This window comes from Papio anubis, chromosome 15 (genome assembly GCF_008728515.1).
Source record: "Papio anubis isolate 15944 chromosome 15, Panubis1.0, whole genome shotgun sequence".
Classification (NCBI taxonomy): Eukaryota; Metazoa; Chordata; class Mammalia; order Primates; family Cercopithecidae; genus Papio; species Papio anubis.
The window spans coordinates 78,311,225-78,338,164 of record NC_044990.1 but is presented as its reverse complement, the minus strand read 5'-3'; the positions used below and the strand labels follow the sequence as shown (position 1 = coordinate 78,338,164).

The following is a 26,940-nucleotide window of genomic DNA, read 5'->3' as shown; positions in this document are numbered from 1 at the left end:
TTCTTATTGGAGTAAATGATGAAGACCAAAGGCCTCTTGGTTATCTGCCCACCAAGTGGATTATGGCCCTGTAAAACAGCACATCTGTCCTGCTAGGGTTTAAACAATAGGCTGGGGAGATGAAATTAGCATAGATGCACATGAAATCAAAACGGTGCACAGAGAATCCAAACGGTGGCCGTGAGTCTGTGCCACGTTCCCGAACCTGCTTTGGGTTCCATGTGCATATCAAAGATGAAAAACACTTCACATAGTTTTTCAAGACTGGGAGATCATTTCTTCTATGGTGGCAGGTTTTGCTTGATTTTCTTTAATGAAGCTTAAGGTACAAAACAAAATGTAGCATATTTGTTCTGTGTCCTGCATCTCTGCAAATGGATGATTTCAGTGTTATGAACGAAACTGCCTAGCGTGAATATTCCCAGGCTCTCACATAGCCACTTGTAATTTAGGTGGCATTTTTTTAAACATGTGGATCTATAGGTGAGATGAAAATAGTCTATTGGTCAGGATTTGGAAAAATGCAGTTCATCAAAAAGCTACTTGGATTTTTGGGGAAGGTTTGAAATCTTCCTTAATGATTATATTTTATATTTATTTATTTATATATTTTTTGAGACTGAGTCTCACTCTGTTGCCCGGGCTGGAGTGCAGTAGCGCAATCTCGGCTCACTGCAACCTCTGCCTCCCAGGTTCAAGTGATTCTCCTGTCTCAGCTCCCAAGTAGCTGGGACTACAGGTGCATGCCACCACATTTGGCTAATTTTTTAAATATTTTCAGTAGAGACTTGGTTTCACCATGTTGTCCAGGCTGGTCTCGAACTCCTGGCCTCAGATGATCTGCCTGCCTTGGCCTCCCAAAGTGCTGGGATTACAGGTGTGAGCCACCGCGCCTGGCCTCATGGTTAAATTTTTTAACACCCATGCTACTGTCATAATAATAGCTATAATTCTTTGAGCAATTCCTAGTCTGGGGCCTGTTGCCTGGCACTTTAAATACATTATTTCATGTAATGCTCATAACAACACTTTGAAGTAGATACCATTATCCATCCGCAGTAAAACTTTTGTTTTTTAGTTGTGGCAAAAACATATAACATAAAATTCACCATCTTAGATGTTTTTAAGCATACGGTTCAGTAGTGTTAACTCTATGTACATTGTGCTACAGATCTCCAGAGCTTTTCCTTCTTGCAAAACTGAAACTCTGCAGCCCGGGCGCGGTGGCTTACGCCTGTAATCCCAGCACTTCAGAGGCCAAGGCAGATGGATCACCTGAGGTCAGGAGTTCAAGACCAGCCTGGCCAACATGGTGAAACCCTGTCTCTACTAAAAACACAAAAATTAGCTGGGCGTGGTGGTGGGCACCTGTAATCTCAGCTACTCGGGAAGCTGAGGCACGAGAATTGCTTGAACCCGGGAAGCAGAGGTTGCAGTGAGCGGAGATCGTGCCACTGTACTCCAGCCTAGGTGACACAGCAAGACTCCATCCTAAACCTCCCCCCACCCAAATCCCTGAAACTCTGTATCTATTAGACAATCCCCCATTTCCATGTCCCCCTGCCCCCAGTAACCACCATTCTACTTTTAACAAGGATGCCAAAAGTAGAATCCTTGGGTTTCACTCTGTCACCCAGGCTGGAGTGCAGTGGCATCATCACGGCTTAACGCAGCCTTGACCCCCCAGGCTCAGGCCATCCTCCTGCCTCAGCCTCCTGTGTGGCTGGGACCATAGGTGTGCACCACCATGCCCAGCTAATTTTTTATGTAGAGACAAGGTCTCCCTATGCTGCCCAAGCTGGTCTCAGACTCCTAGGCTCAAGTGATCCTCCTGCCTCGGCCTCCCAGAGTGCTGGGATTACAAGGCATGAGCCACTGCCCACCACCATTCTCCTTTCTGTCTTTGAGTTTGTACTCATCCCCTTTTAATAACTGAGGAAACTGAGGCAGAAGGAGCTTAAGAAACATGGGCAACTTGGCCCTGTAGTTAGGAAATATGTAACAGAACAGGGATAAAGCTGATTCTATCTAATGCCAAGCCTGTGCTCTTAGGGGCCTGGGGATTGAAAAGGGTTCTCTGAGTGTGTTCTGTGACTCCCTGAATCAGAATAATGGGCGGGGGGGCTTGTTAAAATGCAGATTCCTGGGCCCAGTCCCACATGGTTTGTGCAGAAAAGCTGGAGGTTGACGGGGACTCCTCTGGTGATTCTAATGCATATTCATGTTTGAGAGCTTCCATGTTTTAGCTCCCCAGGTAGAAATGGTTAGGCCGGCTTGGATATGTAGGTCTATAAACTGAGGAGCCCTCTTGCAGCCTTCTGTAAATGATGCCTTTCTCTTGTAAGGCATCCCCAAGATGCAAAATGGCAGAATTTTCTTAGGTTAATCACCACTTATTCATTCATCCGTCAAGAATGGACCGAGCAGCTCCCTTGTGCCAGTCACTTGGGACAGTGAGAGGATGCGACTTGGCCCTGCCCTCTGGGAGCTTACCATTCGCTGGAGGGGAGAGGGAAGGAAGAAGCAGGTGCTACCTGATGCAACAAGAGTTGGAGAAGAGGCCAGGGTGGTGAGCACAGGGACGATCCGAGGGCCTACAATGGCTGCACTTCTTCCCAATCTGGGCCATCTTTGTGGGACTGCACTGCTCACACAGACGGGTACCTACAGCAATGCCAGGCATCTCCACGCGTTGCCGTGGAGCTCCGGACATCTTGGGCTTTTATTTGACAGTTACCTATGGCGTTATGTGTTGTAATAAATCACTGGTCAATTGCTTTGCACATCTTACTATACATATGTCTATGATTTCAGACTCCTGAAGGTGAAGGCCAGGATCACCATAGCACACGTGTCTTTTGCATAGGAAGGAAACAGTCACCATTGAACTGTGGTTTTTCTGACACCTCGGCCATTGCCCGTTGATCAGATAAGCACTGACATAATCTGACTTACAATTTGACAGTGAAAGAGGTGATGCCAGCGTGATGACAACAGTAATCACATCTATGGGAAATTGTCATAGATTTTGCATTTCTGGCACTTAGTACTTGACTTTTTTTCTCCACAGTCCTAAAAGAGTAATTTTCTAGAAACCACAAACTGATCTACGTCTTTCCCTATTCACTATGTTTCCAAATAACTTCTGTGGACACTGAGGGGGTTCCAACACCACATTCTGATGATGGTGTTGCTGTGGCTCCCTGAGAGGGAGTTCTCTGTGGGAATTCAACGCTACTATTTGAATACAGCTGCTAGAGTCCTTCTTTTTTGGGGTATCACCCTTTTCCCATATGGTGCTAAGTCTTTCTGCTCAATGAATGAATGACTGGCCTCACAGCCGTTCCCGGGGAATTCCTAAACTTCCAGCCAGTGTTGGCCATGATCAAATTTCTCCTCGAGATCCTGGCTGTGCCTTCCACTTGCTAAATCTCTCAGCCCAGCTGTGGCCTCCTGGGATATGGCTCTTCCTTACCTACAAAGTCAACAGCGCCCTGAAACTCCCCAAAAAAGGTAGAAGATGATGCTCCCAGAGACACTCTCACCGGCACTGCTGCATTCTTCTTTCCTGTTTTTCAACTTCTCCCACTTGGAGAGTCCTTAGAAAGGCCCTCGTGTGCCCTCGGTTCCCTCTCAATTTTGTTGTGACATTCATTTGAAGGATGTCCGTTTGGGTGCCAGGCACCCACAGCTCAGTGAGGCTTCTCGGCTCCAAAGCTGGCTCCCGGAGCTCTCAGGGACATGGTGCCAGGATGTTTATAGGGGGTGGCACTTTTCTAGTTGGGAGCATGCTGTTATCTTTCTAAAACAGATCTGATGGAATCATCCCCTTGCTTTAACTTTGCCATGGTTTTCTTTGGACTTGCAGAATTAAGTGCAGTATCTTCAGTGGAGACCCAAGCCTGCCCATGATGGGACCCTGCCCCCCTCAGCCTCGTCTCCTGCCAGTCCCCTGAGATCCATCCCCCAAAACACACTGCCCTGCAGCTCTGCCGCATGCCCTGCTCTCCCTCTGAAGGCCCTTTCCCTGTCTGGCAAACTCCTCCTGATGCTTCCAGATGTCAAGTTGTCACCTCTATGAAGTGTTCGAGGCCTCCTTGGTAGAGCAAATCCCTCTCCACCCTTTCCCTGTGCAGATCCTGGTATAGCCTGTGTTCCTATCTATTTGTTTACATTGCTATCTTTCTCACAACGCCGTGAGGCACCTGTGGGCAGGCGCCAGGCCTCACGTGCCTTTGACTCCCAAGAGCCAGCACCCAGCACCCAGTACCTGCCAGGAACACAGGAGATGCTCTGTGACTGCTGACCTGGCGATGATGGAAAAGGCTGAATGAAAAGCCAAGAGCAGCAATACTGACCTGCCTGAATAGAGGGACACAGGTTCGATAGTTGGTGATTTGGGTCATTCTTTTTCTTTAATTTGGGACCTTAGGGAAGGGGCTGTAGTTGTCTGGGCAAAGCTTTGCTATCACACATACCTGCTGGGTCTTTAAGTCACCTGGAATGTGCAGTGAGGTTTCATCCCAGATGGTCTCAGGGATATGGGGCTCTGCCTCCCACCCCATCAAGCTGTGCGGGATGCCCTGGCCCACACCTGTGCCTATCAGTTCCCTGCATCGACATGGATGCAGAGTCTACTGCACGCCTGGCGTGCCTCAGGCCCCGGGACTTGCGACAGCAGGAACAAGACAGATGTGGTCCCTGACCTCACAGGGCTTCCAGTCTAATGGGGAGAAAGACATTAAATAGACAATGATGGAAACGACTATTACTTACGAATGAGAACGTTTGTTTAAAAAGCAAGGCACAGGGGAGCTGAAGAGTAACCGATAGGGGACCTAACCTGATCAGGTGGGGCGTCCTGTGGGACGTAATGTTTAAACTGACATGTGAAGGGTGAGGAGCAGCTAAGCAGGGGAAAGGGACAGGAGGAGGAAAGGAATACAGAGCAGGGCACATGATGGCTCTTTCTGGGGTACGAGCTGGCTGACTGAGGGGACAGTGATAGGAGAAGACAGAACCACCCCAGGTCTCCACAAAGCTTTCCAGTTCTGAGCTCACCTTCTCCTCTCCTTTATCTGCACGTGTCTCTCTGTGCCCCTGGTCTGGTAATATTCACTGTTCAGTTGGCCAACACTTGCTGAGCCTCTGGTAGGACACCGTGGCTGACCTCAAAACGGGTAATGCTGGGGCCAGTGTGGTAGTGTAATCCCAGCACTCCTGGGCTGAGCGAGGAGGATCGCCTGAGCCTGGTCAAGGCTGCAGGGAGCCGTGACGGCACCACTGCACTCCAGCCCGGGTGACAGAGTGAGAGCTTTTCACGAAAAAAAAAATTTTCATGTTGGTTTGGGCTCTAGTTAACTCGTGCAAGTGACTTAACAGTTAAAGGGCAAGTGAGTTTATGACGTCTGTGGTGCTTCAGGGCCAAGGAGCTGCAGAGAGAAGGAGCCATCACAATGGCGCTGGTTTGACCAGGGAAGGGCTTCAAAGAACAATACTTTAAAAGTCAGCTTTCGAAGGTCAGGGATGCCAGAAGAGTCAGGAGAAGGGCATGGGGACTGGAAGTGTGCGTGGAGTTGGCTTTCTTTGTTCTGCAGGAGCCTCGTGTCTCTGGTCACCAGTGACATAACAGATACACAAAACTAAGGGGTGTGGTAGGAGACACTGGATCTTTCTGTGGTTCTCTCTATGGCTCAAAAGCTGTCTCCTAGGCCTAAAGACACACAGCCTACTCCAGCCTAAATTAAAGCAATCTGGAAGAGAGATGACATTTTAAAATACTGGTTCTGCTTTTTTTTTTTTGGGATGGAGTCTAGCCCTGTCACTCAGGCTGGAGTGCAATGGTGCGATCACGGCTCACTGCAACCTCTGCCTCCCTGGTTCAAACTATTTTCCTGCCTCAGCCTCCTGAGTAGCTGGGATTTCAGGCTCCCGCCACCACACCCAGCTAATTTTTGTATTTTTAGTAGAGACGGGGTTTTACCATGTTGACCAGGCTGGTCTTGAACTCCTGACTTCATGATCCACCTGCCTCGGCCTCACAAAGTGCTGGGATTACAGGCGTAAGCCACCGCGCCCAGTCGGTTCTGCTATTTATTAGCTGCTTGACTTTTCTTATGACAAAGCACATAAAGACAGTCTCTATTAGATGAAGCTGGACTGAAACCCAGTGGGGTTCCTCTGTTCTTGTTACACACACTGATGGGCCCATATGTGCTCCTTTCTGGACCCCAAGCAGAGGAAGTTAAACCACCTGTTTCCTTTCCTTCACTCTGGGTGTTTTTCCTCTGTCCAGAGGTAGTCCGAGGATCCACCGATGGGGAAGCTAAGAGCTAGGCTGGGCTGGCCTGGCCCAGCCCTACTTCCGAGTGGGACAGCATGGATGGATTGTCTGGCACGGCTTTCTGGGAGCCAGGGGAGGGGTAGATCTGAGGGAAAGGATGTTAGTTTCCTTGAGGAGGAAATAGGAAGATTGTCTTGGCAACTGTAACCTCTACTCTAGCTAACTATACTCTCAGTAAGCCCTGGAATATTAGTTTCCAAACTGAAAATTGGAGGAGGGTAATGCCATTAGGAAGACCCATTACCCAAAAAAGAGGTTTCATTTGATAGTACTTTATACTATTACAAAATATTCTTTTTTTTTTTTTTGAGACAGGGTCTCACTCCTGTCTCCCAGGCTGCAGTGCAGTGGCACGATCACAGCTCACTGCAGCCTTGACTTCCCGGGTTCAGGTGGTCCTCCCACCTCAGCCTCCCCACTAGCTGACTAGCTGGGACTACAGGCATGCCCCACCAAGCCTGGCTAACTTTTTGTATTTTTAGTAGAGACGGGGTTTCACCATGTTGTCCGGGTTGGTCTTGATCTCCTGACCTCAAGTGATCTGCCTGCTGTGGCCTCCCAAAGTGTTGGGATTATAGGTGTGAGCCACTGCGCCTGACCCAAAATATTTCCTTTTTTTTTTTTTACTTTTATGAGACAGAGTCTCGCTCTGTCGCCCAGGCTGGAGTGCAGTGGCCGGATCTCAGCTCACTGCAAGCTCCACCTCCCGGGTTCCTGCCATTCTCTTGCCTCAGCCTCCCGAGTAGCTGGGACTACAGGTGCCCGCCACCTCACCCAGCTAGTTTTTTGTATTTTTCAGTAGAGACGGGGTTTCACCGTGTTAGCCAGGATGGTCTCGATCTCCTGACCTCGTGATCCACCCCTCTCGGCCTCCCAAAGTGCTGGGATTACAGGCTTGAGCCACCGCACCCGGCCCAAAATATTTTCAAAGACTTTTTCTCACCTGTAGTACAGAAGGCATGATTATTTAGTATTATAGGTGCAAAAAATAAGATTCAGTACTAGTTAATCTTATAAAGGAACTTAAGGGGACAAGACTAGAATCTAAGGCTTTTCACCCCAAATCTCAAATTCTTCTTATTAATCATTGTAACCCAAAGTATGGCTGATAACTGGTATTTGGGATAATTATAGAGAAAATTCGAATACAGCTACATATTTATTTTGTATATACTATGTATTAAATTATATTTAATATAATTTATAAAAATAGCATATCTAAGCTATTTCAGAAGTATTATTACTTAAGATGAGGCTAAAAATACATATAATGTGCAGATAAGCAAATGCGTGAAATTGCAATTTTAATGAGAATTTGGGAAAGAGTAAAATATAACATTTTTCATCCTGGGCTTCCATTTGAAAGTTCTTACTGTAATTTATTACAATACCAGAAATAGTAGAATTCAATAATACAATATATGAGTGACATTTTAAGTCTTAAAAATACCTAAAGCAGCGCCGGGCGCGGTGGCTCAAGCCTGTAATCCCAGCACTTTGGGAGGCGGAGATGGGCGGATCACGAGGTCAGGAGATCGAGACCATCCTGGCTAACAGGGTGAAACCCTGTCTCTACTAAAAATACAAAAAACTAGCCGGGCGAGGTGGCGGCGCCTGTAGTCCCAGCTACTCGGGAGGCTGAGGCAGGAGAATGGCGTAAACCCGGGAGGTGGAGCTTGCAGTGAGCTGAGATCTGGCCACTGCACTCCAGCTTGGGCGACAGAGCCAGACTCCATCTCAAAAAAAAAAAAAAAAAAAAAAAAAAAAAAAAAATACCTAAAGCATTTGTTAGGGGGATTAAAGGCGGTGATATTTGGTCCTTGTGTAATATCTGATTGTCAGTAACTCTTTGTTTTATGAATAAACATCTTTAAAAATTGTAATGAAGCCTGGGCACAGTGGCTTTGGGAGGCCAAGATGGGAGGATTGCCTGAGCCCAGGAGTTTGAGACCAGCTTGGGCAACATAGTGAGACTCTGTCTTTAAAAAAAAAAAAAATAGCTGGGTGTAGTGGCACGCACCTGTGGTCCCAGCTATTCAGGAGGCTGAGGTGGAAGGATCACTTAAGCCCAGGAGGTCGAGGCTAAAGTGAGCCATGATCGTGCCACTGCACTCCAGCAACAGAGTGAGACCCTGTCTCAATAATTAAATAAATAAACAACTGTCAGGAAGATAGTAAAAGAATATGACTGAAGACTTAGAATGTATAGAACGTGTTTTTCATCTTTTTAACACTTTAAATTGTAGTGATAATTTGATCGGTATTTTAATAATATTTTGAATTGAAATTCAGCAGCCATTCGTTCCTATTGCCAGATAATTTACGGATGCTAATGTATCTCTACATGAAATTTCTGAAAGTTCAACTGAAGTCATTCAACATAGACACCAATTCACATTGTGCTAATCTATGGTTACCTATCATGGAATTCAGACGGAAGACACTCCATGGCCTTTGATGGGGAAGCCCTTTAAATAATTCATAAGAATGTAACAGTGGGAATATTGGGTTTGGGGTGGGATGGGGTGGTGTTCATTTTGCACCTGACTGGGAAGCACAGTGAAAAGTCAGATGGGAGCAGCATGCTGAGCGGCTGGGGAAGGCCCTGGAAGGTACAGGTTCACAGAGGGTACTGAGTTTGGGGGTCATGCAGGAGGTTGGGAGAACTGTGTACCCTGGGCAGTTAGTGGATTCATTTTCCATGCTCTGAAAGGTGCAGAAGCCTGGAGAAGCTCCTCTTTATCCCTCCCGTCCCTTCCCCTGTAGCTCTCTGGCTGTCACTCAGAGGGCAGGGCCAGGAGGGGCACAGAAGGGAAGCCTCTTGTGTTTCTGGGGCAGCTCCACCTGCCAGGTCAGTAATGGTCTGAGCAGGCACAGGGGATCATCTTCTCTATGCAAAAACAGGACACTTTCCAGGATGGGCACAGCCTGCGGTGGCTCTCAGTAGCCTGCGGCTGCAATGAAGGGTAACGAAGCTCCCTGGAGAGAAAGGATCTGGCTTTTCTCGGTGTTTCCCTTAGAAGCAGCTTCATGCAGAGGTTAGGGATGTGGACTTTGGGCTCTGTTACACCTGACTTTGAATCCAGGAATGCCTTTTCCAGCTGTATGATCCACAATGAATAAAGCTACCTTTCCCAGTCTTAATTTCTTCATCTGGAAAACGGGGATAATATCGCCCCTATAGGGCTGTTGTGAGGATTACATAAAATAATATATGCAAGGGCCAGGTGCAGTGGCTCATGCCTGAAATCCCAACACATTGGGAGGCAGAAGTGGGCGGATAACTTGAGGTCAGGAGTTCAAGACCAGCCTGGCCAACACGGTGAAACCCCGTCTCTACCAAAAATACAATTAGCTGGGCACAGTGGCATGCACCTGTAATCCCAGCTACTCAGTAGGCTGAGGCATGAGAATCGCTTGAACCTAGGAGGCGGAGGTTGCAGTGAGCTGAGATCCCACCACCGTACTCCAGCCTGGGCAACAGAGAAAGACTCCATCTCCAAAAAAATATATATATATATACACACACACACACATATACACATATATGCATATATACGTATATATGCATATATACACATGCATATATATGTATATATGCATATATATACATACATATATATGCATATATACACACATATACACACACATATATGCATATATATATGAACAATGGCCTGTCACCTAACAGGCTCTCACAATAAATGGGAGCAGTTGTGCTACCAGCATTGTCACTACTGTGGCCACACCACTTGTCATGACGGCCACCACTACTGTTAGGAGAGTGATGATCTCTCCTCTGGTTATTATTACCACTCCCATGGCCACTGCTCGCCTGGTTACTGCTACCACCATTGCTACTGGTATTGCTACTGTTATTGCTGGCCAGAGATTATTTAATTCCACTTACCACAGAATGGCTCAGTGAGAAGCAGACTGTTTGAATTCTAAGTGGGTTTTATGATTTCAGAGTAGTTTTAAGACCTGCAAGAGTTTGAGACATCAGTGTCTTTGAAAATACAATGAACAGAAACAGGCTCATGCCTGAAGCTTCCTGTCCCCTCTAAAGTCTTATAAATCACAGATTTAGTTGTCTCTTTAAGAAACTAGACTCAGGGATGCTATATATTTGGCAGAGCCTCAGGAGGAAAACAAATAAATTTAGAAAATTTTAAAAACTTAGAATATCAGCAGAGGACAGACGCTAATCAAATGCAGATGATCTGAAGTCCAGAGCTTGGCTTACACTGAGGAGGAGGTACTGAAACACAGGACACAGTTCTTTCAGCAGATGATGGACCAGAAAAGGAAGAGGTATAGCAAAGGTGATGCATAGACACATTTGTTCAAAAGAGGGGACGTTTCTTGGAATGTGGAAATTGAGTGGATGCAAAATGAATGGACAGCATTAACATTTTGCTTTTTACAAAGGAAGGGTGAAATTATTTAGCTTTAGCTAAATAAATGGAAAGATGGAGCTAGAAAATAGAAAGATTTGTGTGTTGTTCTTGGTAAGACTAATTTGGGACTTTACCAAGAATTCCAGGAAGTCGGGGGTGCGATGGGGAAGAAGAAGCAGTAGAAGGCTTGGAAGATGGATTTGGCAGGAGCAGGGCAGGAAAGGTAGAGGCGACCAAACAGCAGCGAGGAGAGCTGAGGTGCACGTGTGTGCCAGTTATCTGAATATATGACCATCCCAAATCATCTACTTGCCCAGGTCTGGGTCTCCACGGACCAGAGCCATGCTTACTTTAAAAACTGATCAGAGAGACCACGGTAGCCTTCTATTTTTAAAACTTTCCTCGGGGCCTAAACATGTAGAGGGCAAGATTTCTCCTTAAAAATATTCAGGCAGAATAATCAGGCAAGAGTAGGCAAGTCTTTGTTTTCGATATCTTTTCACAAGGAAATCTGGAAAAATAAAGCCAATTATGCTATGTAGAAAGCTATGTATTGAGGTGAAAACAATTGGATTTATAAGCGTATCAAAATCTAAGGGAGTTAACACATTTGCCATCAAATTAGGTTTTGTGCTTAATTTTCTCAGTTTTTAAAGTGGCTTTATTGAGGTATGATTTGCATACCATAAAATTCACCCATTGTAAGTGTATAATTCGTTGATTTTTTAGTAATTGTGTAGCGTTCTGCTACTATCACCTCCATTTCAGATTTCTTTTTGAAACCAGAAATTTTGTTTAAAGATTTTTAAAAATTATTGTGTAACAGGCCAAATGTTTAAATGTCTTTGTTTAAAAATATTTATGACATCGAATTTAAGCTCCTGTTGCCCATGAGAAAAGCAGACAATGAATGCCACTTATAGCAGTTTGTAGCTAAGACCAATAATGCTAAAATTCCTCTATTTCATCCATGGCAGGCTTATTCTTTCTTTGGAACACAGATTTAATGAGTTAACATTAACTAGAAGAGACTGAAAGATTTACTAAAATACTGGCACATTTTTTCAAAGTACAATTGATGAATAACAACTGATGAAATAATTGATGGAAACATCTTCTTTTGATTTTTCTAGAAGGTAGCAGAAGTATGTCATATATACTGTTAAAAGTACATCTAATAAATTTTTTTAGCATTGTCAGGAATTTGAAAACCAGTTAGCTAAACAGTGTTTACTAAACGTGTTTCGTGTACCTATTTCTGCCAAAGATGCTGCAGGGAGGTGCATGCTACAGTAGAGAGAATTCTTTTTTTTTTTTTTTTTGAGATGGAGTCTTGCTCTGTCGCCCAGGCTGGAGTGCAGTGGCCGGATCTCAGCTCATTGCAAGCTCTGCCTCCAGGCTTCACGCCATTCTCCTGCCTCAGCCTCCCGAGTAGCTGGGACTACAGGCGCCTGCCACCTCGCCCGGCTAGTTTTCTTTTGTATTTTTTAGTAGAGACGGGGTTTCACCGTGTTAGCCAGGATGGTCTCGATCTCCTGACCTCGTGATCCACCCGTCTCGGCCTCCCAAAGTGCTGGGATTACAGGCTTGAGCCACCGCGCCCGGCCAGAGAATTCTTTATTCCCTAGGGTAGTGGTAAGAAATTGCCTCACCTTTTTTTTTTTTGAGGCCCACTGACATAAAGTGGAAAAAAAGAGAGAATTATGGAAATGGTTGCTTTATATTTTTAATAAAATTCAATATAAAAAGAACTACAAAATTCTGGGCCAGGCGCGGTGACTTCCGCCTGTAATCCCAGTACTTTGGGAGGCCGAGGCGGGCAGATCATGAGGTCAGGAGTTTGAGACTAGCCTGACCAAAATGGTGAAACGCCATCTCTACTAAAAATACAAAAATTAGCCAGGCATGTTGCGCATCTGTAATCCCAGCTGCTCAGGAGGCTGAGGCAGGAGAATCACTTGAACCCAGAGGCGGAGGTTGCATGAGCTGAGATTGTGCCATTGCACTCTAGCTTGGGTGACAGAGCAAGACACTGTCACAAAAAAAAAAAAAAAAAGAATTACAAAATTATTTAATTAATACAACAACAAAAAAATAAAACAATGCTCTGAAAGTCTCTATTGTAATTAGCTACAGGAGAGAAGGCGAGGGATGGTGTGGGGTGTGGAGATGATGTGGTGAGAAAGAAAAAGATGTAAACAAAAAGGGGAAACAGAGAATTCAGGGCAAGGAAAATGAGCGTGGAACAGAAAGATACACACACAGACTCATCCATCCTTAGAGGGAGAAATACAGGAAGAGGAAAGAGGGAAAGGTGTCCAAGAAACAAAATGATCCTCCCCTGGCCATCACTTGGATCTTGCTGTCATAGGCACTGAACACCATGGGGTGTGTGTGAGCACAGGTGTTACTGAGAGTGTGACTCTGAGGACTTGTCCTTTGATGTCCTTGAGATGACACTGGGCTCTGGAGTAGATATGGCCTCTCTGTCAAAGGCTCCCCAGGCTTGCTCTGGGAGTTTCCATTCTATGTTGGGAGACTGAACGACTGATAACTAATAATATGAAGTGGAGTTTTCAGTGAACAGAGCCTAGAAGCCTTCCTGGGGCAGGGCTGGGGGACGAGGGCAGGGCAGCACTGAGCAGGGAGGCGTGTGGGGAAAGGCACGTGGAGACCCTGGTTTCTCTCTTTCCTCATTGGTTTCTGCTTATCCTCAAGAAAAGACATACACTGGAACTACCCAAATCCAGACTTTGATTGTGACTGAGTGCATTTAAGGCTCTATCTCGTTTTGGTCATGAATGTGGGTATTCACTGTAATTCAACTGAAGCCACATTCATGGTATTTCATATCTTTACTTACAAACTAAGCCCTGAATTCTGCTCGCAGCCCTCTTTCCACCTTGGCCATGAGTGACACTGGGCAGCTTCTGAAGCCTTGCTGGGTTTCAGTGCATTAAGTCATAAACTGAAGGCATCTGACTAAAAGATTTCTGAGATTTCACCCAGCTAAAATAATGACATCTTTAAAATCAAAACTGAGCAAATAAAACTCTGAAAAATATAAACCTGGATAAAGAATATTTTGATTAAAATATCCTTAAGAATGTGTTATAAATTAAGGAAAAAACAACCAATTTAAAACATTATCCAATTTAACCCGCATTAAAAATACTTTTTTTTTTTTTTTTTGAGACAGAGTCTTGTTTTTCACCCAGGCTGGATTGCAGTGGCGCGATCTTTGCTCACTGCAACCTTTGCTTCCCGGGTTCAAGTGATTCTCCTGCCTCAGCCTCCCAAGCAGCTGGGATTAAGGCGCCCACCACCATGCCCAGCTAATTTTTTGTATTTTTGGTAGAGACAGGTTTTCACTATGCTGGCCAGGCTGGTCTCAAACTCCTGACCTTGTGATCTGCCCACCTCGGCCTCCCAAAATGCTGGGATTACAGGCATGAGCCACTGCACCCGGCCTATTAAAAACACTCTTGTCCTCTAATAAATACCAAATCAGCCATTTGCCACTAAAAAAAAAAAAAAAAAAAAAAAAGTGAAATAAGATATGATATGATTTCAATACTTTGTAGCATTTCATTACTTTGTTTTAAATGTTTAAAATTTTGCAATTTTGTGTTAATCCATCCAATCTTAAAGTCATCATTGGCAGATTCAGCTTTCCTAAGAACTGGACTTTTAAAAGTCAAAATTATGGCCGATCTTTCTGAAAATGTTAAATGAACAGGGAAATAAAGGGAAAAGTGCAATTACTAAGAATCTCAAAAATAGAGTTATGTCCCTTTATCTTTCATTTTCACTACAAACCTCTCAGCTCTGATTTTTGTGTTCCTGCTCATAAATCCAGAGGGAATGCTGTGGGTGGTGGGCTGGATGGGTGTGGGAGGATACACTGTCGTCTAATAGGGGAATCAACCCTTTCAGTTGACAAAGACAGCAACCACATCTTTAGATGGTTTATTCGATCTGCGTGAAAGAGTGGCAGTGGGATTTCTGGCACTTGAATAAGCGGAAACAATATTTTTGGCTAGAGAAACTTCTCCTGAGTTCTCTCAGGGAGCCTTCTAGAAGGCCATCTGGACCAAGCAATATTTCTTTTGTAAAACCCTGCAATTGGAAACAGAAATGAAAGGTGTGCGAGCGGCAATCAGACACCTATGAAAATGATCTGCTTTCAATATTTTGGGAGGAGGGATGTGTTACTGTTCGTAAAGTTTCTAGATGGAGAGACTTACATAAGGAAGAAAACTCTTACTTTCCTTTTTCTTTCTTTATTAAGAGATACGTTTCCAGTTTATATTCCAGTAGAAGATGTGCTTATCAATGTGAACTTATCAGCTTGCACTGTTTTTCTCTCCGCAGTGAAATGAGAGTGTTGGCTATCTGTGATATTTACAGTTGTTAGGTCAGGTAGTGACCTTGTTTTTGACATTTGTGATTGTTAATTGAACCCAGAATTTAAAGATGAACACTTCCCCTTCCTCAGGCTTTAGCCAACTTGTGAAGCTATAACAAAGGAGAAATATTGAAAAAGCTAAACAAAATCCTTCCAAAACCAAACAAAGCACGTACATCCATTATATGAATCAAAGAGAATGTTCGGAAAACTGAAAATGAAGCAAAGCCGTATTTGTAGCCAGATACTTCAAAATATGAATATTCTAGCAAAGTATCTTTAAAAATTTGACACACATAACACATTGTGCTATTCCTTCACATTTTTCTGTTAGAGTCTCCATTTGGAAAGAAATGGTAAATTCCTATATTAAGATTTCCTGTGATTAGTGACTGTTTTAAAAAAGCAACTGTTTCCTTTAGCTGTCATTTTTGCCTAAGAAGTGATGAATACGGAAAGATTAAAAACTTTAGCACTAAGTTCATAATATAGATTTGAGCAAATATATGTTATCATACATACTTGAATGTTTATATGTTGTATAAACATGTATGCTATATGTATTTGTTTATATAAAATTATTTCTATTGCTATCAATTAATATTAGATGATTATTTGCTTCAGATGTTTTCAAGTATCCAATTTTTATACTATACAAAATTCTTTATTGATAAAAAAGAATTATTGAAATCATATTACTTTAATAAGCATATTAAATTCATTTTGAATGAATAATTTTCCAATATTAATGGAATCACCATTATTATAAAAAAGACATAAAAATGGAATTAACTTTTAAGAAAATCCTTTATAAATTTAAAACAGATTATGTGGAAATGATTTATCCTGGCTAAAGCATTTTACCAAATAATTTGAAACTAGAACAATTAATGGTATGCAGGTTGTATCTCAAAATACATTTTTCTGGAAGGATGGAAGAAAGTCAGTTTGATTAGTTTTGTGGATGGAGACCTTACAGCTGATGTCGGCTAAATTGAAGACATTTTAGTTTCTGGGAATTAACATAGGAGCAGAGATTACTTAGAATGTCTAAACTTTTTCCAGCAGATGTTAATAAGATAAGATAACCTAGAATCCCCAGTGTCAGTCTCTAGCCCTAACTCTGATTACTGTCACTGGATTACTGTGCCAGGCAAAATTTTTTAGCCTGAAAATACCTTTCAGTTTCCTGAAACAAAGCAGCCACAAGAATCACTGCCTGCCAAACAGGGACAGATGATATGAGCTGATTGTTGTTTCTTTTAATGTGAAGTGATTGTCAACCAACATTATACTAAGGATATCAAACTATTTCCTTAGGACTTTTAATTAAAATAAACATCCCCCAAATTCTGTGATACCAAAGTCTGATCCCCAATAATTTATCTGCTCATGGTCGAAGTTGTCCCATGAATTTTGCCATTTGGAGAGGACAGGAAGAAAAGGTAGAGCTTTTATGTTTGAATAATAGTAATGATTATTACTGTAGAGAACACAAATGGCTCAGCACTAACTGTGAACTTCAGCTATACCTTTGGTGTTTGGGCAGGATATAATTTAAGATGAGAGCAGGAAGAAGTAGAGAAAAGCAAAGATACATAATTTTTCCTTCTTGGGTCATTTCTACATAAAAGCATTACTTGAATGAAATTTTCATCAGAGGGAGGAAAAAGGTCTTTTGGAAATTTATGACTGTCACACTAGGACACAAACCACCAGTTTCCTATCTTTGAGAGAGTCATCTGCGCTTTGGACAAAATATCTAAGGGTTCATGTGTTCATCAGTGATTCACATTTGACATAAAACAGACTAGATGTTTGTTGGAAGCAACACTTTATACAATTGTGCAACCCATTTACACAAAATCTTTACAAACAGAACCCACATTATTTAAACCCCAAGATCCCCTCAAGATCCAGAGTCACCTACCTGCAGATCCAATTTCTGTGACCGGCCAGTTTATAGGCAAAGTGAAAGAAACATGCTAACTGGATAAAATAACCATATGTCCCTACTGGAAGCCCCATTACTTGAATCATTTCAACCTTGCTGGACAAAACACCAGGAGAATTTGCTGTAGGAAACAAACCTCCACAAATGGGGCAGGGAAGAAATTACCTAATAGTTAGTCTCCCCTCTGCTCTAATTTCTATGGTTCTGTGTTAAGAAAAGCCATCCTGTCACACTGTTGTGAGAGCTTATGCCCCAACAAGAGGGCATTTCTTATTTTAAAAAAGTCCAGAATTGAACATTTAAGTTGCCGTCATCAAAAGGTATGGCAACTTTGGGAGCATTTTCCCAAGGAACAACACTTTTCAAGATACAATGGGAAAGGGTCATTTTCCTCATTCAAAAACGTAAATGCTAAGAAAAACACGTGTTTCTGGTTTGACTTCTGTTTGTTGGCTACTGAAATTCAGGGTAACCTCTCCCACACCCCTGTCTGCTTACAATGCCAACTGGCCTCCTTTGATGCTACCCAGTGTGAAACCCAGCTGGGATGGGTCATAGACACAATGCTGGTCCAGACTGGAACTCTGCTCTCTCCTTTCAACGGTTTACATGCTGCCCCAGTTTCCTATTTCACCAGGAAGTGTTTATGTCCTCAGCTGGCACAAGGCTCATAGCAGAGGTACAGAGCATTCAGTGTGGGTGTGCGTGGGCAGGTATGCGAGAGAAGGGGGTGGATGGAGTTATTTGCACGTGTGCATGGGAGTCCATGGCTCTTCATTCTAGGTGAATATCTAGATTTATTCATGGGAATCTTGATTTGGGGTTAAGACACAAAAATGGACATTAAACACAAGGTCAACTTAAAATACTGTTTCTATGAAATGCATTACTTTTCTGATGGCCACTGTTGATGGGAAATGGAAGGATGCTGTTTATCATGAAATTGGTATAAGTCCAAATTGGATATTTCCAATGTAACATATTCTGCCTTTGGATATTAAGTGTGAGTTTGTGCAAAGATGAGCCTGCTGGTGTGTGAGTGTGCCCGCATAGGTTGAACATGGACTTCCTTAGGGAATGACCCATTTAATATTGTTACCCACTTTGGCAAGTCCTGGGATTTTCAAGTGTTCTTGCCGCCAGTGAAAAGTGCAAGGAACATGTCTCACATGGATGTCACAGGTTCAGGTTCACCACTAAAAACCAGTTTTTCTTTTTTCTTTCTTTTCTTTTTTCTTTCTTTTTTTTTGCAGGGGGGAATGTTTAATATTCAGAACTGTAATAAATTTTCAATATTCTTTCTCCTAAGTAATTTTGCATTGTAGGTATCAAAACTTTACTCCTTCTGGAAGTCACGAGGCTGAGTTTAGAGATTACCTCTAGAATAGATTTATAAATGTAACTTTCCCTCCTATCCTCTTAAAAAGAGGCAAACGGTATTATTGCAAATAACCTTTAAGATAATTAACTGACAATGCTGCAACTAGCATAAAATCTTCCTTCAGGCGACACCTAATTTAAGTGTTACTGGCACAAAGTGGAGACAGATTGTGCATTACCACTGCAATATTTACATAGCAGAAACCCACAGAGCAGGAAACGCGAGGCTCAATGATGCACTAAATTAGGAACAACCGTACTCCAGTGTTAATTTGCTTTCCATTCCATCCAAATCTCAGGTCCAGAAATCGGTACAAACACATATACAACCTCCCACTCTCAGATGACTAAACCGGAGGAGATGTCTGTACTTTTTCCCCCCCAAATTAAAATAACTTGAAATTTATTTCTTTCCTCCACAAGAACCATTTAGTCAAACTGTGTTTATTTCATTACAACTTGTTCTCACTTTGATCTAAGATTATTTTCATATGAATGCTGCATAGAAGTCTGTAGAGAAAAACTAAACAGACTTCTATTTTCTCTAAGGCTGCCAATATATTTTATGAAAAGAATAAAATGAGAGACTTGAGAGCCAGTTAGTGAAATATTTAGGAACATGGGCAGGGCAAATCTACCTCAAGCAATTTTCTCACTGGTGAATGTTGTTCCCTCCCTTTCCCCCTCCCCAGATACAATGAGTTTTCTTAAACCATTCACACAACATATTTGTTTCATTCTTCCCGACAATATTTTCAACACTACTTTCAGCCAAGGCATTAATGAAACATTTACCTTTCCTAATTGTTGATGTTCTTTAAAGGCAGCAATCAGTTCTTCAGCCCACTTAATTTTTTCAGGGGAAGGAGAAAACTGCTCCTGGACCACGGCAATTTGGTTAGGGTGAATCACCTGCTTACCTACAAGAAGATTAATAACGTCGGAACCACGAAACAACGAACAGATGTTCAAACAAAATGTTTCTATCGCGTGAGGTTCCTGAAGGCCTCATAGACTGTATGTTAAATAACTAATTTAAAACTTTTTATTGAGAACACAAAACAAAACAAAACCTGCAATCAGACAGGCTTTTCCAGAATAACCACAGAAGCAAAACTACAACAATGGAAGTAATTGTGTTTCCGATCCTATAGAAATGCCACCTTAGGGCAGATAATCTCTTATTTTTAGTTACAGGTGGGCTGCCGAGGCAGCTTGTTGAATAACTGCTTTGGCTGGGACTTTAAAGGATAATGTCTGCAAATTAGAGGGATTATTTTTAGTTGAAGTAGAAAAAATTAAATGAGAATTCTCTCAAATTTTATAAGGTATCTTTTGCTTTCTTTGTAGAATTATACCTCTTTCCATGATTTCTCTTAGAAATGGTCTGCTGGTTTTCATAAAGCTTACAGATGCAGTCATTACAACTATATTATTATCAAATACAGTCTTACAATAGTATATTTAATTTTTTTTCTTTTAGACGAACATAGTTTATGTGTCATTTCTAACCCCCAATAGAAAATTGGATTTGAATGAAAATATTTTATTCAGTATGGTAAAATAGAAGGCAGAGTTGAACACTGCAGCCTGTGGATTGCTCCATTTAAAAATTTAAAAATAGATACTTAAAGTTTCTCTGTCCAAAAATATACCCAGATTTTCCCTTTTGGCTTACAGAATCAAGACTGGGTATTTCCCTCTTTATAGCTCCCTACATATCCCAGAAGAAATCTTATCTCTGTAGAAATACCTTCCAAAAAGATTTATGATTCTTTTTATAGTTGAAAGATTTTAAATGAAAACATCATACAAAGATAAGAGCCATAGGATTTTGTGAAATAATGCAGTCATTAAAAAAACAATTTAACAATCAGGGAAGTGTGGAATCCAATCAGATCATTAATAAAATGCAACATAATTTAATGTTATAATAATGATGAGATTATATTGTGCTATGTGATAAAGTTATGAACATAATTGGCTTTTTAAAAATAATGTACACTTAATGAACATTTACTCTGCTAAATATATTTGTTGGTACATCAATTTGCTTTGCTTTTGAAATAGTTATTTTAACATTTAGACAGTACGAATTATATCCTTGATGTTTTATATCTTGCTGTCAGTTCCTATTACTTGTCATTATTCTGTTAGAATGAAAAAAGGAATGATGCTTGTAAAAACATATTTTTAGTGTTTCATGTAAAAGAGTTTAAGTGGATAAATATAATAATATCTTTTCTTTCCACTGGCATAATTAAAACATCCTCACATTGCTATTCCATTCTTTTCTGTCAGCATACTAATACAATGTTAAACACTTTTATAAATAAAGATTCTTTAAATTACCTGAGGAATAATTTCTGGGAACGAATAACATGAGGGATGACAAGAGGGCTTTTTTCAGTAGTAGGTATTGAGATTATATTTAAGTAATCTAATAGTTGTTAGGATATTGTTAATAAAGGATGTCAGTTCTGGTAGTCATTTCCTACTAATTGTTAGCCCTGAATTTCATAATTTATGTACATAATTTACACCAATGTGTAAAAAGCCAGATTTCATGGGAACTTCTTGGTACATGCACTATAATTTGAGGAGCAAAACACAAACTACTTAAAGTACTGTGAAATCACTGCTAGCTCTCCATCCTCCGGTGCCTATATTTTGGCAATGAGGCTAATTTAAGATCCATGTTAGGTTTTAGAAATGTATGGGCACTCAGATGTGAAGTTCTCTTTCGTCACATCTTAGCTATTCCAACAACTGTACAGCAGACTTTAATGCCATGTGGGAACCAGGCAAATATTTTATACAGAAGAGTTGTTATTGACAAGTTACTGAGAGGGTGCAAAATTGGAAGACATTAAAATTTATGACCATGAAATCCTTTTTACAGTACCGCTTGATATATCGTGCTTTAAATCAATACCTGTCAAGTCTTTTAGGTAACTGTATGATGGTGTCATTTTTGTCTTCTACAATAGACTGCAAAAAAGAAGAAAACCTATAGTGCTTCATATTTATAATCTTTCTTCTCAGCATGTAGCACTGGAGTAACTGTAATGACGAAGTCAGCTGTTAAAGCTTTATTCCAAGATTTAGTTTTGGCTTCTTTTTTATAAAAAAATTCCTAAAGTTAATGGCCATTTATACCGCCAATGCATTGATTTAAAATCAATCGACATGGACTGTGACTCTGGGAAATGACCGCAGAAAAGAAACTACAGCTAACTTTTAGAAACTACAACTCATTAAAAATATATATCATTTTTAAAAGTACAGGAAATCCTTATAGCACAGACTTAGTCTTCCTTACCAGTGTTATGGATAACACAATACTTTCATTGGATTTTAAACCTTTCAACCACCTGCTTCAGATAAGACATGTCTTCCTTCCTCCATCCCTCCCTCTCTCCTCCCCACTTTTCCTTTCCTTTTTTCTTTCCTTCTTTTCCTTCTCCTTGTGCAAAGCCCAAGGTATGGCAATCAAATCCCAAACAACTAGGACAAACAGATCCTGAGTGGTCTAAAATACTCATTAAAAAACATTTATTTTTAAAAACGACTACAAATAATCTCCTATCTTATTATCAGATTGATTACCTCTTATTGGTATGCAGAAATATAATTGGGACAACAAAGACTTTCTCTCTAAAAATTGCAAACTGCCTACGAAGTGTGGCTCCCTAGTTATGGCCTGGTTCCCTTGAATATATAATGGGCACTGTGCCCTCTGCGCCTTCCCATTATCCTCGCTTCCCCCCTTTTTTTAGCGATTTAATACTCCCCGTCGTGGAGAAACAATAGTGCCAGGTCCATAAGCTCCTCGTGCTGAGTTGGGCACAGTCTAGAAATTTAAACCTGATTTGAAATAGCCTGTCTTCTGCGATTGAATTAGGGGCCAAGTTAATTCAGTCCTGTATCTTGGAGACACTCTTCAGCTCCCGGAGAAGTTCTGGGGCAGACATTTACCCCAGAGGAGGCAGAGGAAACTCAGATTCTGCTGAGTGATCGTGGAGGGGTCAGTGTCAATGCAGTGCTTTCTCTTTTTTATTGAATTAGTTCCCATTTTGGAGCAACATCTGGCTGCCTGGCAGCCACTGCCATACATTGCAGGCCAACAACATCAGGGTCTATTAGATAAATTTCATGGAGTTTTTCTCCAACTTTTTCATTTGGGTCACATCTTAACCAGTCGTTGGAAAGAGGCAGGAACAAGCACAATCACATGGATGTGGCAGAGGACTCCTTTTTTCCTCGGTCACTATGAAACGCAGGGAGAATTCGTTTATTAATAGTTCAGATAATTGAAGAATATTTCCCTATATGGGATCACATTTATTTAAAAATTTGGGGGGGATCATATTTATTTTAGCTCTTTGTGTAAAAAACACAAGAACAAACTCAGAGCTTTATTTAATTCGAATATAACACTAAAATAGCTTCTTAGGTCATTCAATTTTATTTTGGACTAAATCATCATCCATTAAGGTATTTTTTACATTTAAGCCTGCTTTATGAAACGTTTCTTTCAGTAACCGCTACCTAGATACAATTCAAAAACAGTTATAACGGGAATATCAGGATGCTCATCTCTTTTCCTTATTATTCGGGTACCTTTCTGACACTAATATTCTTAGAACTTTCAACAGAAGAACAGGTAAGAGTGAAGGAGCACACTGTGTTTTTCCCATGGTCGTCAGTTTGTGTGTGTGCAACTTCATGTGGATGTTTGTGTGTAGACTCCTATCGTGGTTTTTCGAAAAATAGATCTCTGTTGTAAAAACACAATTTTCAGTCGCTCCCCTGGCTCATGGGGACCTGAGTGACCAGGCACACCAATCAACAGATAGCCGCCTGTGCCCCAGACCGGACTGCAAGGGGCCAGCTGAGCCTAGTGCCAGCCTATGCCCGTAGGTGTCGCCAGGTATACGGACACTTACTGGGAGGTGGGAGAGAGAGGAGGGGCTTGGAGTGGCAGAAGAGCAAACAACTAGTTATGAGTAAAAAACAAAACAAAACAAAAACCAAAGATAATATCACCAACATTTTTTCAGAAATGAATTAAATTTTGGATATTCTAGGAGATTTTTCTTCTATCCATCAACCAAAATTCTTATGGCAGTTCACTCAAAAACACTCTTTTAACTGCCTCATCCCTCCCTAGAGGTCAGCCAAGACCACAACAAACTGATTAAGAGGATGGAGGAAAAAAAAAAGCAACTAATATAAAGAGGAAATAAAATGAGTGATTTGTTGACTTGCAGGGCCAAAGAAAACCATGACAATGTGTCTGGCAAGTTCTTCCCCTGTGTGGCTTGTTCATATTTCAAATAGCGGAATAAGATACCTGATGAGATTAGAAGTGTTTTCGGGTCAAGTTTCTATTTTTCTGGAATGCTTGCTAATTTAGACACTGCTTTCTAAGACAGGAATCATACCAGTGAAGCCCATTGCAGCTCCTTCTCGTGACTGTCTAAGAAGCCCAGCTCCATCTCGAAAGTCAATGTACACCAGATCTATGGCTTGGAGACCAAAGGCTTTCGCTATGACAACAATCTTTTGCCGGGCGTAGAGAATATCCAGGGTTTCTTTACTACTTGTTGCACCTGAAAATGGGATGTTAACAGAAAAAGGAGGCTTTAACTTTGGAAACCGCACCCAGATATTTATTATAAAACCTCAGTTTGTACAGATATCTATACCTCCCTGGGAATTGCTCCTCTGCAAAATAATTATTCAAATATAAATGAAGACAGGGATATGTGGAGGCCAAGTTAAATCTCGTATGTGTCTGTTTAACTGACAAGGCACCTTTCAATAGAATTATTTCTACCTGCATTAAGAGAAGGCCCCTTCCCCATTCTGGGAGGCTGGGTCAGGGTCACAAGGAACTCCTGATATATTTTTTTCCTTCTTATCAATGCTTGAAAAGTGCCAGTCCAAAGACAGCACCACAAAAGGTGGCCCAGCAGCTATGCAGGGCAATGGTTCGTGTTTCACAGCAAGCACAGAACTGTGTGTGCTGTGGTTGCCATGCCCTGTCCAAACTGAAGTTCTGAGCCAAATGCTTCAGCTTCAGGGTCTGTCTGGATGCAGAACTTGGGGAGACGGGAGGGCACTTGTTTTGGGAGGGCTGGAAAGTGTCGATATGCCTTCTGTAGCCGCTGAACCATTGGATACACAAGTCTCCTGGAAAGACTCGTATTCAAATAAATTCAGTGTTTTCACCCTGAGGGGAGGGAAGTGTCCCTGTTTATATTTGGAGTATGCCACTCCCTGCTCAGGGAAAGTGCCTGTCTTCAGGTCACTGGGGCTGGTTTCTGTGGCCTCAGCCTCTTTTCTAAATGTTTCACGGTCTCCAGTCACACACGCAGACCCCTCAAGTGCAGCGCACGAGGGATGGTGAGAATCAGTGAAAATCAGCACATTTAATACTAAGAGTTCGGAAACATATTGTAAGAAAAATTTAAGATCCATTTAAAATAATATTTATATACCGCATATTCTGCAGAAAACAATTCATTAAGGCAAATGTGAAATCGCCTTAAATTTGCATTAGAAATCTAGACAGCCCACGGACAGATGTGAAAACAAAATACTGAAGCAACGGTGAGGCTGTTCACATAATATATTTATTAGGAGCAAAGGAGATGCCATATATTCTTGAGCATGCCTGGGGCTGCAGCAGGCTTTCTATTGCTCGTGTCTTCTGTAAATGAACAGAAGTAACCATGTAGTGTTCTAGAAGCAGGGCAGCTATGAGGACCTCTAAATTATCAGGAAGTAGTGTCCATTCCATTGTCATGACAAACCATTGTCACGGTTGGCAAATATACATTGTTATGTAAATGTCAAGGGGCAAAGAAAAAATATATACACACATATACACACACACAGAAAAAGAGAGAGAGAGAGGTCTTTGACACCTATGCTGGCTCGAAAGTCTTCTCCTCCAAAAACGACTGCATCTAGAAAGAGACCTACTTGAGGCCCGATCTTTAGGGTTTCTTCACACACTGCCTGTAAAAGAGCAGAAGAGAACCAAGTCTCACGGAAATGCGTGCGTCAGAGGGAAGAGGCACGGTGCCTTTTAGTAACAGGACGACCTGACTCTTAACACAATTTGGCTGAAGGCAGTCCTAAAAACACAGCCCAAATTTACCCCTTTCAAAAGGTATTTAATATCATCCAAGATAAGTATATTATATAAATTTGCTTTGTTTAATGGATTATATTAATATAGTTATAATGTCCAAATTGTAGTCCATCTCATTTTTGGAGAAACTTTGAGTTAACTCATTTTGCTTGCGCTAGAAGTTATTTATATCTTTCCAGAATTTGTTTTTGCTTTAAGAGACTCTCATAAAACCACAGGGGAGAAGGAAGGAATTTTAAAATCAAACTAATTGAATTATTTGCATTAGGATCAAGCACATGGTCTCAGGATTAAAGATAGTACAAAAACCTGCAACTCCAGAGGGGAAAATAAAAATGCAACAAGTCATCCAAGATGTGTTCATAAAGCAACTTCGACATTTATATATGAAAGTCAAGGCAAATACCATTTGTCATAGACATAACCATGAATCTTGAAAGGTGGAGATATAACCTGCTAATATATGTGGGTGGGAAAGAAACGAGGAACCGGTGGAGACACTGTTGATTAATTTCAGACATTCTAAGTGCTTCTAAGTACATTATGGAATAAAATAGTGAAGCAGTGCTTAAAAATTAAATCACTGGATGAATCTGGTTGCATCTAAGGGATATGCTTTTGATTATATTCTCAGGATTCTGGGGCTGGCTGGAAGAATTTATGGTTAGTTGTGTAAACAAGCAGTTCACAGGACAAGTCTTGAAGCAGCTCCCCAAACATTTGCACTCGACCCCCTTCCACACATCCCAAGGCCTCAGAGTTGCCGCTCACACGTTCTCTCTCCAGTATAGTTCGACTATGTTTTTTTCTGTTGTTTTTAGTTATTTCTTTGCTCCTGCCTTCTGTGGGGGCTGGGGTGGGGGGTGGGAGTCCAGGAACTCTGAAAGGGGGTGCTAGATTGATGTTTGCAGGTCAGGTGGAATGAGAGGCATATTTTGGAAAATAATATAAATGCCCCCTGATAAACGAGAAAAGACGAGCTAGCTCTGAATTTGTTAAGGCAGGTAGTTTAGTGCAACCACACAGCGGTTGAAAACACTTGGCTCAGCTAATATTCCCGCATGTATATTAGAAGATATTCAATGTTTTAATATGGCAAATGGAAAAAATGTACTGCAAATTATTTGTGTGCATGAACTTACAAACAATAATCTTCTCTGCTAGCCATTACTGATAATGTTGCTACAGAGAGGGCAGAAAATTTCCCAATGAAAAGACAATTGATAGAAAAGAACATTTGAAAGTTAATTCATAAAGGTGACAAAATAAATTTTCATGTACATTTAGTCT

The 26,940-nt window shown here is 41.6% G+C and overlaps 1 protein-coding gene across 7 annotated transcripts in view; it reads right to left on the bottom strand.

The window, feature by feature from the left end:
- Positions 1-26,940, bottom strand: part of CLYBL (citrate lyase beta like) — a 296,641-nt gene that overhangs the window by 17,231 nt on the left and 252,470 nt on the right. For 3 of the 7 annotated variants that reach the window (XM_021929743.2, XM_021929741.1, XM_021929742.1), the window contains exons 5-7: positions 25,388-25,514; positions 23,933-24,100; positions 19,281-19,405 (exon numbers count right to left, since the gene is read on the bottom strand). In XM_021929743.2, the coding sequence (XP_021785435.1) occupies positions 19,281-19,405; positions 23,933-24,100; positions 25,388-25,514 (420 nt within the window). Of the gene's footprint in view, positions 1-14,320; positions 14,863-19,280; positions 19,406-23,932; positions 24,101-25,387; positions 25,515-26,940 lie in introns of those variants that run through there. The other 4 variants (XM_021929739.2, XM_021929740.2, XM_009192157.4 and 1 more) reach the window with 3 other exon arrangements.